This window comes from Helianthus annuus, chromosome 6, assembly GCF_002127325.2.
Source record: "Helianthus annuus cultivar XRQ/B chromosome 6, HanXRQr2.0-SUNRISE, whole genome shotgun sequence".
Lineage (NCBI taxonomy): Eukaryota > Viridiplantae > Streptophyta > Magnoliopsida > Asterales > Asteraceae > Helianthus > Helianthus annuus.
In genome coordinates, this window is record NC_035438.2 from 36,085,070 (window position 1) to 36,097,994 (window position 12,925).

Genomic DNA, 12,925 nt, shown 5'->3' on the forward strand with positions numbered 1-12,925 from the left:
CTTTCACCTATTTTTCCTACAATGGTCCCCCGTTAAAAAAATTTAACGGAGTTAAGTTTTTTTTCCAAATTGCAAACATATATTTTTGGGCTTTTGATCAGAACAATGATACGAGTCTATCGATGTAAAACTTACTTCGAAATGGTGCTCAAAGTGACTTGATTTTGGTTAATTGGAAATTTAAACACCCGAATTGAAGCGCCGTTTTCATCGTTTGGAGCACTGTTTCGAGACAAGTTTTACATCAATGGACTTGTATCGTCGTTCTAATCAAAAGCCCTAAAAATCTGCTTGTAATTTGGAAAAAAGCTTAACTCCGTTAAGCTTTTTTAACGGAGGACCATTGTAGGAAAAATAGGTGAAAGGTGGGACTAGTAGGGGAATATTCTGAGGTGAGATTATTAATGGCCAATAAGTTTTAGGTGGGATTATCTGGGCCCTACTTAAAGTTAATCTCATCTAAATTGGTACAAAAGAATCTAGGGCTTCTGATCTGATCTCCCCCATTTTGGCGTTACACAACTACTTCTTGATTGGTGTTCCAGTGGTAACGCGATCGGCTCCGGCCATAATCTTTCCGGCAATTAGCTTCACAGGTACCGTCAGATTCCATTCAATTTTACATCAACATAAACCGATTTAGGCACCATCAAATTTTTGGGCTTCGAAGTTAACCTAATCCATAAAATTATGCTGATTTTGTTTCATTCCTATATCAAACGATTGCCGAATTACACTTATTTCTCTCACGAATGTATTCATCCGCGATCAAAGTAATTGAACTGTAGTAAATAAATTGAGTACAGGTTTTTTTATTTTTTATTTTATTTTATTTTTATTTGACGTGTTCAGAAAGTTCGTGTGAAAAAAAAACTATGTATTCGTCGAGAGGGAGTAATGCGTACGGACAACAACAACAGCAACAGTCAAACTCACTGTCATACTCTGGTCAAAATGTAAGGTTATTATTTATTGCTTTTGTTATGCTGTATATATTTGCTTTTGTTATGCTGTCATACTCTGATATTTGAACTAAGAAGAAAGAAAATAAAATCTTTTAAAAACCAGTTTGTGGTTTTAAGTGGTAACCTTTAATGTTTTCATTTGTTAATGTAAAATTCGGAAGCTATATGTTATTTTTATGAAGTTTTTGTGCTTCCTAACTTTTCATTGTTGTTTCGGTGAAGCTGGGAACTGATGGTGCTTCTCACCTGTCTATGGCTTCAAGGCACTCAGCCTTATTGGGTAGCCATTCATCTGCTGGAGCTCATTATGGTGGTCAATATACTTCAGTGTACGGTTCAACTGCACACGACAGTGTTCTGCAGGTCAGTGAACTATTTGATCAGTAAAATGAGTTTTAGGGGCTGTTTGACAACTTCTGAATGAGTAAGTGCTGAACCAGTAAGAGGTCTGAACCATTAAATGCTGAACCAGTAAGAGTCATTAAGAGCCAATATAATGCTTAATTGTTCAGAGACAAATGTCTGACCAATTCAGATAAGAGGTCCTAACCATTCAGATTCAGACTCTGTATAATGCTTAACCATTCAGAGGCAAATGTCTGAATCGTTCAGACATCTGCTCGCGAAACAAACAGTCTTAACCATTAAGTGCTGAACCAGTAAGAGGTCTGAATCATTAAGAGCCTTATTAAGAGCTAAACAAACAACCCCTTAGTTTTTTTTTTTTTTAAACTTTACATGATAAAGATTATCATAAATCTATATTTATTGTTTTTATTTTATTTTTTTAATTGGTACCGGATATCTTTTCATTGAGTATGGAAGTTTAGTCTATGTGAATGTCAATGCCACATATGCAGGCTCCAATTACTACTGTCAAAGGAACTGGATCATCTTTGGTTCATAGTTATTAAAGGCGCTAAGCGCACTCAAGGCGCATAGGCCTCGCCTGGGGCCTAGGCGCAAAGCGAAAAAAAAAAAAAAACGAGGGCTTGAGAAAAATTAAGCGCATAATAAAAAAAAGTTAAAAATGTATTATGTATTAGAAAAAGAGTACTATTCTTCAAATAAAACAAACAAATTCTATTATATAAAACTATATATCATCTATTTAGAACCAAAAGTTCTAAAACATTAGTGTATTAGTGTAGAAAAGTACTTTTTCTTAGATAAAAGTAGAAATCTAGCTAGGATCTTGTCAGAATTTAGAGAATTTGGCCGGAAACTATCCGGAATCTAGGAATCTCGCCGGAATGTGCGCCTGAACCATCACCTGGAGAATTAAAGCGCAATTTCCTCGACTTAAAGCGCAACTGCCTCGCCTCGCCTAAAAACTGGGCCTAGGCGCTAGAGGCGATGGCTTTTAATAACTATGCTTTGGTTGTTTGTTAATCTTTCTGTATTGAATTGTCTATCAAATTATAACTATTTTACCAATGTTTTTGGATAGGCGGATATTTATGATCGTATAGATGCAGAAGCAGCACGGCGACAAGAGCTGCTACAAACTCGGCCACTTCAATCTGCTTCTGTAGATGGGGGCTCTAGGTATATAACTTTCTTAACATTTGAAACAAATATGTGTTATCATTTATTTTAGAGTTAAGTGCACGGAGGGTTCTTGTGGTTTGCAAAAATTGCATGCTTGGTCCTCAACTTTCAAAAATTGTAAAAATGGTGCCTGATGCTTGTTTTTTTTATAACGGTGGTGATCCCTGACTTAGATGGGGGTTGAGTTTCTCAGTCAAGTTGGTATGAAATGACCATATTACCCCTGAATTAAAAAGGCAAAAACATTTACAAATAAAAAAAACTAATAAGGATACACGTTTGGGACTCACCCACCTCATCTTGTTCACCCCTACACCAATACCACCAAGAAAAACCCTCATCGCCTTCAATGCAAGTTGCTTTCCCTGACCACCACCAACGAACCTCGACCCATATGCGTTGACCTGCGCCATCTACGGTTTCCCCTTCCGGATTGAACTCATCTACGTTTATACGTCCGACAATTCCACCTCGAGCTTATTCCACCTCCAAATTTGGTGTGGGTGAATGCCTAGATCCATATGCTGGTCATCAGAATCATTCATTTTCGAGGTTGTCCGGCCATCGTCGTGCTGTCGTGCTCTGAATTAGTTAAATTGACCGGTGGTTGCCACCCTCTGGCAAAAGGAATTGCGGGGATGGTGGAACGGTGGTTGGTTCTGAAGTTGTGTTCCTTGGAATTACAATGTGGCGTCATTTATAAATGATCAAACACATTCAACCACTACTTTCAAAAAACCATGTCTATTTAGCTCTGCAACACTCGCGCCACCGGAAGTTGCAGGTATGGTTGGAATGGTGGTGTTAGCGTTTTCAGGTGGTGGTGGCCGGTGTCGAATACGAGGCCTGTATTTCAACGCGAGCGGTAACATTTTGAATTGAAGACTCAAGTCATCAATAAATTATGTATAATTTCACCTCTTCGTTCAAGCAAGATTGCTCGACAAATCACCATACATCAACTTCAATTTTGCTAGTAGCTTAACAGTTGGGGTTTGGTTGTTGACTTGTTGGTTGAAGAAACGACAGTAGGTGGGGTGAGGTTTAGTGGTTATGGAAAGAGATGAAGTAGGGTGGGTGGGGGTTAGTTTAAATACTATGGGTATGTTTGGTATGGGGTAATGGAATGGATCATTATCATTCTATGTCTTGTTTAGTTACCATGTAGCTATGTCTGTTTGGTTACCATGTGAGAATGGAATGAACTATCGGTGGTGGGGGGTGGTCGGTGATGGTGGATGGTGATAGGTGGGTAGTAGAAGATGAAGTGGGATGGGGTGGGGTGGGGGGAGGGGGGATTAGTTTAATTACGATGGGTATGTTTGGTATGGGGTAATGGAATGGACGAGGGAATGGAATGGATTATTACTATTCTATATCTTGTTTGGTTACCATGTGGGAATGGAATGAACTATTACTTTGTGTTTTTTGGTAGACGAAGAAATACAATCAGTATGAGTGGCGGTAGTGGGTGGTGTTCGGGGCAGTGATGGCGGGTGGCGGCGGTGGCAACGGTGGTGGGTTGCGACGGTAGTGGGTGGTTATGGGTGGCGGCAGTGGTGGTTGGCAGCTGCGGCGGGTGGCGGCGGCGACAACAGGTGAGTGGTTGCGGCGGTGGCTAGGTGACGGTGGTGGGCGTCTGTGGTTGGGGTGGCGACGGTGGTGTTAATGAAGGGTGAAAAAGAGAATGAAAGAAAAAAACATGGGGGATGGAATGATTTTGAAGGAAAGGAATCCCTTGTGTGATGGGCGATTCCATTCCATTGACCAACCAAACACCTTTTTCTTCATTCCCTCACAATGCTCCATTCTATTCCGACTCTCATTCCTGTATACCAAATACTACCCATAATGTATTTATTTATTTCTTTTCTTCTTTAAATAATTAAGGGTATTTTAGTCATTTTACATGGACTTAACCGGAGCTTTTAACAAAGTTACCTAGTATGGACCACGGAAGTTGTGAAATGTCAACGATGGCGACCCTACATGTGAAATGGGGCATCTATGAAATTCTTGCAAACCATAGGGACTATCCGAGCACTAAACTCTTTATTCTATTATGTATGTTATGTACTTCATTTTGTTCATAAGTTGTGATGATCAATGAATGAGATACACTAGATGTACTAAACGTTGACGTCAACAACTTTACAAGACGAACACTCGACGGAAACGTTGATAAGTTAATAATATCTTATAACACTAAGTAGCAAAACCGTTTCTGGCAGACAAGCTGATTATCTAGTAGCAAGAACAGCAACTGTTCGTCATGCGGGTCAAGAAATTTTGCCATATGGTGGTAGAATCGATACTGATCTTCATACTTTATCAATGATAAGTGGTAAACAACATACTTCATCGATTCTGGGGGCTGCTTCAAGGAGACAAGTGGAAGATTTAGTCTATACTCGTAGTTGTGCTAATCCTGGTTACGGAGTTAGCTTGCCACCTGGCAGTCTACATGGCATATCCCTGGAATCAGCTTATCCAGGTGGCGTTTTGGCACGTGCGGGTTATTCAAGGCTTGATGATCATAAAGACGACGTGCAGTATGCTCGGGAAATTGAACTAAGAGAAGAAGATCGTCGTAGGGAGATTTTACAAGAACTTGAACGTGAACGGGATCGTCAACGGGAGAAAGACCGGGATCGGGAGCGAGAACGGGAACGAGAACGGGAGCGAGAACGGGAGCGAGAACGGGAGCGAGAACGGGAACGAGAACGGGAGCGAGAACGGGAACGAAAACGAGAACTTAGGAGGGAACGGGAAAGAATCTTGGAGAGGCGGGAGAAGGAAAGAGAACGCGAACTTAGGCGGGACCGGACCCCACCAAGAATTTCAAAGGACCGAGGTCGTTCCACATCAGCAAAGCGCGGGAGGTCTTCAAGGTGGGAATCACCTAGGTGGAATTTGCTGCTTACTTTTACTTCTGTATGTATAGCTGCTGTTGTGTATTGCAGCCTTTATAACTAACATTAGTGTTCTATCATGCTGAAGGCGTCATTCACCTGTTAAAGAAAGACGAAGAGAATACGACTGCAAGGTAAAGCGCCATATCGGACCTTTCATGTTGTCTATCGTCATCTCCAATTGGTCCTGTTGACTTTTTTTTGTACTGAACGGTTCTCTACGTTTACTCTGCTGGCCTTGTGTTCAACATCTGGTTGAACCCCTGACGAGATTTTCATTCATAGTTTGTTTGGTGATCGAATGTGGTTATGGTCAAGTTGATGAAGATGACTGTAGAATTCTTTTGATTTATTTTCTTTTCAACGACACAGACGTCAACTATAAAGATATCGCAACATTTATTGAGCTCTTTGATACTCGTGAATATATTCTCAACGAGTTTGTTTGTTCCTTGCACATGAATGGTTGCTTTTCGTCATGTATTTTCAGTGATTTAAATTATTATCTTTGCAGGTTTATTCATCCAATTTGGTGGCCACAGAGAGGGATTATTTATCCCTCGATAAACGGTATTCTAGGCTATATGTTTCTCCACAATGTTCCAAGGTACGTCGCCTGTAACTTTTTACAAATTAGTATCTTCTTTATTCTTCATCATTGACATTAACTTGAGTGATTATTTTTTTCAGGTGATTGTTAATTGGTCAAAGGGGGACCTTAGTATTCCTTTCAATACCCCTATCAGGTATGTTTTGTTTGTTTCTATTTCTTTTTTATTTAATATTTGGAACGTGCGTTTTAACAAATCTTGATGTTATTGAACAGCTTTGAACACGATTTTGTGCACGAGGAAACACCAAGTGAACATGAATCAGCATCTAAAACAATTATTAATGGCGATGTAAAGTTGGAAAGTGGAACTACTCGGTGGAATGCGAAGGTTGATATTTTGAACTCTACAGTCAAAGACATGAGTGTATTTTGGAATGTACAATATTGTTTGACGTTTGGTTTCTTTTGCTTGTTTGATTCAGATGTTATTGATGTGTGGGCTTAGTCGTAACTCTTGGGAAGAGTTGTCATCTGAAAGAAAGTATGAGGATCGCATCCCGCATCTTTGCAATATGCTTAGGTTTGCTTTTCTTAAAGATGGGAATTCTTCAATGGCAATTGGTGGTTCATGGGACACTGTTGATGGCAGTGACCCTTCGGTAAATAAATCCACTTTAGTTCAAACCGTTTTAAGGTTGGTTCTTGTGTGGTCGGTTTTATCCGTATATAGTTGTGTATTCTCTGTTTCATCTAAACTCAAAGTACAATCTCTAGGCATGCCAAGGAGCTCACAGGACTTGACTTAAAGAACTGCCGAAATTGGAACCCATTTCTTGAGGTAATTTAAAATTATCTGTAGGGGATTCTAAGAGAACTACAAGTTATTTGAGAACTTGAGAGAACCACTATCAACTTTTTTATAATAATGTTATTATTGTAAAAATATAAAAAACCAAAAAAAGGATATGTAGATTGATGATATACATATATGTAGCATGCGAATATACACATATGTAAAGATATATATGTAGTTTACGATGTATGTACATGTAACCCTTTGATGTACATATATTTTTTCAGACATTCTTTTTGGGTAAAGATTAGTAACATATAAATAAAAGTAAGAATTTTTTGTTTTACTTGGTTGATATTGGTTCTCTCTGGTTCGCAAATATCACTTTGGTTCCCATTTGATCCTAATCCTATATATTTATTTATAGGGGAAGGTTATTGTACAAGGTTATTGTACAATAGCCCCTTAACGTGCGAAGGTACGGAATATATATATAAGGGAAGGTTGTTGTACAATAGCCCCTTAACGTGCGAAGGTACGAAGCAAATTACACATGTTCATTACTAAAATATGCACGTTTCAAAATTCAAATTCTGTATGGTATTAAATATCAAAATTACGCATGGGTTGGGTCAACCCTAATTACGCATGTTAGAAACATAATTACCCACGTTATTTTTTGACTCCGTACCTTCTCACGTTAAAACCCATTTGTATTTAAAACTTTTACTATATATACATATATTTGTTAATTCTTTAATTAATTTACTTGTTTTTGACATTTACAGATTCACTATGACAGAGTTGGGAAGGATGGACTTTTTAGCCATAAGGAAATCACCGTACTTTATATTCCTGATTTATCAGACTGCCTACCTTCAATAGATGCATGGAGAGATCAGTGGTTGGCCCACAAGAATGCCATTTCAGAGCGAGAACGTCTGCAAGCTCTTAAAAACAAGGTACACAATCTAGAAAAAAATATTAAAAGAAAATAGATTAATTTCTATAGCCTTTCTGATATTAATTTCTCTTTTCCTTTGATCATTTGTTTGTTAGAAACCACGTGAAAAGAAAGAAGCCTCAAAAGGTAATATACGAATGAGAACCGGCTCATAGGCTCTCTTTTCTGCTTAAGGTATTCATTTATTGTAATTCTGGCTTGCAATCTTGCATTGACATGTTTCTGTTGAACAGACAAGGAGCCTAAGACGAAAACAAATTTAAAAAGTGTTGATAAAGGGAAGAAAAAGAAAGAGGCTGGATCAGCATCAAAAGTAAATGTAACTGAGAAAGCTGGAAAAGAGGGGAACAAAACCGTAACTGAGAAAAAAGATGTGGATAAAACTATAACCAAGAAGAAAGACGAGGCCGAGACAGTTGATGAAGGGGACAATTCTGGAAAAAAGAATCAGACAGACGATGGTTCTGGTGTTCAGACACCTGGCAGTGGAAAGAAGAAGAAGATTATCAGAAAAGTTATTAAAAAGAAGGTTGTTCTTAAAAAAAAAGATGCAGCCAAAAAAGCAACCACACAAGATGATGCAAATACAGAGGTGGATAAAACCGTAACTGAGAAAAAAGACGTGGATAAAACTACAACTGTGAAGAAAGACGGGAAGCTGATTAAAAAGAAAGTTGTTAAAAAGTCTCCAGTTGTGAAAGCCGATAAGAAAGAAGATGAGGTTAAGGAACCTGGGTGTTCTGATGACAAGACAAAAAATGAAGATGCGGTTGTTAATGTTAAAGCTACTGCTAAAAAGAAAATAGTTAAGAAGGTTACCAAGAAAAGTGTAGCCGCCAAGGTTGCCGGTAACAAGGATAAGGTGGTCACGGGAAATGAAGCGGGGTCAGCCGCAAGTGAAGTCAAAATGGAGAACAATGAGAAAGTTCAAGTGAAGGAAGAGAAGAAAGCTAAAGTGGAGGGTGCTTCTGACAAGAATGAGAAATCGAAGGGTGGTAAAGAGAAAAAAAACAAAGATATTGAAACTGAAACCAGAGGTAAAGACGTTAAAGATAAGAAAAAGGTCGAGGAGCCACCTAGACATCCAGGGCTGTTTCTCCGGACAAAAGGGAGCAAAAACTCAAAAGTAGGTTTTCACAAAATGTTTATTTGATGAAATTATGTACCGTATTCATTATTTAATTGTCACATTATATGTGACAGCTGCGTTCATTGTCACTTTCACTGGACTCACTCTTGGATTATACCGACAAAGATACTGAAGAATCAACATTTGAGGTATGTCGCTTCTTAATTATCCTATATCTTTGTTAACTTACCAAATTTCTCGTTGTTAATAGGGTTTGTTTCTTTTTGGCAGCTATCTTTGTTTGCTGAAACGTTTTATGAAATGCTTCAGTTTCAAATGGGTTCTCGGATATTAACGTTTCTCCAGGTTGGTGATTATTAGTGATATGATATTTATTGTTTTAATCCATATGGTTTATGCGGGTTACCGTTTTTATGTTACCTTGTTTCTTATCTTACAGAAATTAAGGATCAAATTTGTGGCAAAAACGAACGAAAAGAAAAGGCAGAGGGAAGAAGTTTCTGATAAGAAGGAAAAGGAGAAAGCTAAAAAATCATCCTCTAAGCGCCAAAAAACCGATGATGTCACTGCCGAAAGCAAAACAGTTGAAACAGAAACATTGCAAGAAGATGAGAAAGATATGGATATTGATAATTTGGAGAACACAAAAAAAGAAGAATCAGAAAAAGATGAAGATTCTGAAGAAGAGCCGGAAGAAGATTCTGAAGAAGAACCAGAAGAAGATCCGGAAGAGGATCCTGAAGAAGAATCGGAAGAAGAACCAGAAGAAGATCCTGAAGAAGATGAACACATGGCGGATGCAAGCCCTAAAGTGACTGTGAATCCGGAGAAAAAAGAAAACTTGAAGGTGGACACGAAGAAGAAAGAATCGCTACTTACTATTGACAAGGAACTTCTGCAGGCATGTTATCTTCTAAAATTCATTCTAGTGAATATTTTTATTATTGTTTTTTTCGGAGTTATAAGAATGTTTATAATTTTGATGCGTGATTGCTTTTTTGTAACAGGCTTTTAGGTTTTTCGACCGAAATCGAGTGGGGTACATCAGGGTAACTTTGAGTTGTCAACGACCGACACTCATCTTTTCATTCGAAATTCAGTGTTTTAATACCTTTCAATCCATATGTGTTTGCAGGTTGAAGATTTACGGTTGATCCTACATTCATTGGGAAAGTGCATGTCTCACAGGGATGTCAAGGTGATAATTAGCCCCTTTAGTGCTTTTTTTCAGCTTGTTTAAGGAAAATGGGTCGATTTGGTTTATAGTTTTTTCCTTAGAAACCCAGTCAAATTTGTAAGATACCTAAAATGAAAACATGTCAAACGGCACAATAGTCGTTTTAGTTGTTTGTAGCGATATTTTGATACTTATCACATAAATTATCTGTAAAAATCCAATAAAGAAAAGACAACAACCTGTTTGCTGGTGTGCCCATAACCCATTTCAACACCACATAAAATCTATCGGTTTTGACTCGCTATTCAACTTGCCCATTATACTCAGTCTAGACTCATGACTTGTTATTTGGATTCAGGAACTTGTACACAGTGCACTGCTGGAGAGCAACACTGGGAGGGATGATTTAATACTTTACAAAAAGCTAGTGGAAATGACTGATATTTGAGGCTGGCATTTTAGTAATTCTGGCATTCCTGAATGACGTGTTTTATTTGGTGTTTGTATTTTGGTATATGTCTCGAGGAAAACAAAACGAAACAAGGGATAATTTGCCTTTTGCTCCTGTACTATTTGGTAAGATAATTGTTTACCTCTTCTATTTTGCTTTGTTTGACAAGTTCAGCGAAGGTGTCGTTATCGCTGTGTTCCCGAAACCTTTCTAAAGAGAAGCGGAAAGAAAGTTGAAAAGATTTGTGTTTCTGAGGTTTCCTTTTATGGAAATGAAAATAAGAGAGATCTTTAATAATTTTTCCTTTTAGCTTTTTTCTCAAATATATTGTAAAGATCAGAGTAAGGTTAACATACAAAAAGCCTTATCATACATCACGTAGGAGACAATGGTAACCGTTGGATCAGGGATATAATCACGCATGGGACCACATAAACACACATGGGACCACATAATCACGCATGGGACCACATAATCACGCATGGGACTATAATCACGCACGTTCTATGATAATAATGCACGTTATATTTTTTGTCATGTATGTTAATGTAGGTTAAGCCCTGAAGTACATTATACTTTCTCGTAAAGATCAAATACAAAAACATAAGAAATGAAGGATATATTTTTTTTCCATCTACTTAACCATGATGTTTAATTGCAAAATGTAAAAGAATAAAAAAAATCATGTATTTACTCTAGTAGAATAATTATGTGTAATTACTCTAGGGTAATTATAATTATTCTACTAGTGCTATTACACAAATTATTTATTTTATTTTTTTTCTACTGTGCTATTTACACAAATTATTTAATTAAAAAAGTTTGTGGATAGGATGATTCTTTACGTAATCTTACGTGGCATGTATGCATGTAACGAAGCTACTAGAGTCCAAAAGCAGTGTCATGGCATAACTTCAAGTAACATAGCAAACAAAAAAAAGAATCTGAACAGAGTAAGAGCAAACAAACAAAAAGAATCTAAACAGGTTGTTTTATAAAAACCCACATTTGATCATAGCATTCATAAACCACAACCGATTTTGATCATTATCTCACTAACAAATGGCTTTGCTTTTTCATGTTCCCATTAACAAATCTCAACACCTTCCCATGAAGATTCATGCCACCCATGTCACACCATCTCCTCCCCAAATCACACTTGAACCGCTACGCATACCCAAAACCAGTTTCAAATTCGATACCTACATGACCGAAAAGGCGAAGCTCGTTAACGACGCGTTAGAACAAGCCGTGCCATTACAAGAACCATTGAAAATACACGAGGCGATGAGGTACTCATTGCTCGCCGGAGGGAAACGAGTGCGCCCCATTCTATGTCTCTCCTCGTGTGAGCTCGTTGGCGGTACGGAGGGGTGCGCTATGGCAATGGCTTTGGCTGTTGAAATGGTCCACACCATGTCATTAATACATGATGATCTCCCATGCATGGATAATGATGATTTAAGAAGAGGCAAGCCCACCAACCACAAGGTTTACGGTGATGACACCGCGGTTCTTGCAGGTGATGCACTACTTTCGTTAGCGTTTGAGCATCTAGCCACACAAACCATCGGGGTTGGACCACAAAGGGTGGTCCATGCAATAAGCGAGTTAGCGTCGGCAGTGGGTTCTTTAGGACTTGTGGCAGGTCAAATAGTTGATCTTGCTAGTGAAGGAAAACAAAATGTTGATTTGAACAAATTGGAATACATTCACATCCACAAGACCGCGAAGCTGCTGGAGGCTGCGGTGGTTGGTGGGGCGCTGTTGGGCGGTGGGAAGCCGGATGAGGTGGAAAGGGTTAGACAATACGCAAGGTGCATTGGGTTGTTGTTTCAAGTGGTGGATGATATATTGGACGTTACAAAGTCATCGGCCGAGTTGGGGAAAACCGCAGGTAAAGATTTGTTGAGTGACAAAGCGACTTACCCGAAGTTGATGGGGTTGGAAGGGGCCAAAGAGTTCGCAGGAGAATTGGTTGCAAAAGCGGTGAATGAGCTTGCTTACTTCGATACCGGCCGGGCGGCACCGTTGTACCATTTGGCACATTATATTGCATATAGACAGAATTAAATTACAGATGTTGTATAGTGCAATATGGACAAGTTGATCAGTGAGGGCCGAGTGGCCGACTGATTTTATGTTATGTGTTTATAATTACCAGAAAATATATGCGCTTTTCTATTTAAGTTTTACTATTGGAATTCCCCGCCCGTTGCGGCGGAAATTCGACCGGTATCAGTTCTACAAATACAGATGTTGTTCGATCGATTTTGATTTAGTTCGATATAATAGCAACACACCATCCGTTTTTAATAAAATTTATATTGAGAAAATAAACATAGTACACAACTTATTGTTAGATACAAAATCAAGATGAATAAAATAATGTTTTCAAAGGTTAAGATATTCACAAATACTTCTAAAAATAAGAAGTGTAAGAAGACATTATAGAGTGATAAGTGTACA

The 12,925-nt window shown here is 38.4% G+C and overlaps 2 protein-coding genes across 4 annotated transcripts; both read left to right on the forward strand.

The window, feature by feature from the left end:
• Nucleotides 1-448: 448 nt before the first annotated feature.
• Nucleotides 449-10,629, forward strand: LOC110908083 (protein SHORT ROOT IN SALT MEDIUM 1). Of its 3 annotated transcripts, XM_022152988.2 has the most exons (21): nt 449-596; nt 853-956; nt 1,188-1,328; nt 2,416-2,513; nt 4,748-5,422; nt 5,517-5,562; nt 5,943-6,035; nt 6,119-6,174; nt 6,255-6,369; nt 6,464-6,675; nt 6,756-6,819; nt 7,563-7,736; nt 7,834-7,864; nt 7,972-8,137; nt 8,192-8,864; nt 8,942-9,016; nt 9,099-9,173; nt 9,268-9,729; nt 9,836-9,877; nt 9,964-10,026; nt 10,364-10,629. In XM_022152988.2, the coding sequence occupies exons 2-21, from the start codon at nt 876-878 to the stop codon at nt 10,451-10,453; spliced, it is 3,432 nt and encodes a 1,143-aa protein (XP_022008680.1). In that variant the 5' UTR covers nt 449-596; nt 853-875; the 3' UTR covers nt 10,454-10,629. The 3 variants fall into 3 exon arrangements, with proteins under 3 accessions (XP_022008680.1, XP_022008678.1, XP_022008679.1); XM_022152986.2 differs by having other exon boundaries at nt 7,972-8,864; XM_022152987.2 differs by having other exon boundaries at nt 4,748-5,407; nt 7,972-8,864.
• Nucleotides 10,630-11,405: 776 nt separating this feature from the next.
• On the forward strand, nt 11,406-12,651 carry LOC110908085 (geranylgeranyl pyrophosphate synthase, chloroplastic). Its single transcript, XM_022152990.2, has one exon. It carries the CDS (start codon nt 11,519-11,521, stop codon nt 12,527-12,529), a length of 1,011 nt encoding a protein of 336 aa, XP_022008682.1. The 5' UTR covers nt 11,406-11,518; the 3' UTR covers nt 12,530-12,651.
• The last annotated feature ends 274 nt before the right edge of the window (nt 12,652-12,925 follow it).

Excerpts from the sequence above, each read along its gene's own strand:
- LOC110908083 (XM_022152986.2), top strand. The coding sequence starts at position 876 with ATGTATTCGTCGAGAGGGAGTAATGCGTACGGACAACAACAACAGCAA. Across the intron at positions 8,865-8,941 it reads AAGGGAGCAAAAACTCAAAA|CTGCGTTCATTGTCACTTTC; the intron begins GTAGGTTTTCAC and ends TATATGTGACAG. Across the intron at positions 9,878-9,963 it reads ATCGAGTGGGGTACATCAGG|GTTGAAGATTTACGGTTGAT; the intron begins GTAACTTTGAGT and ends ATGTGTTTGCAG.
- LOC110908085 (XM_022152990.2), top strand. The coding sequence starts at position 11,519 with ATGGCTTTGCTTTTTCATGTTCCCATTAACAAATCTCAACACCTTCCC.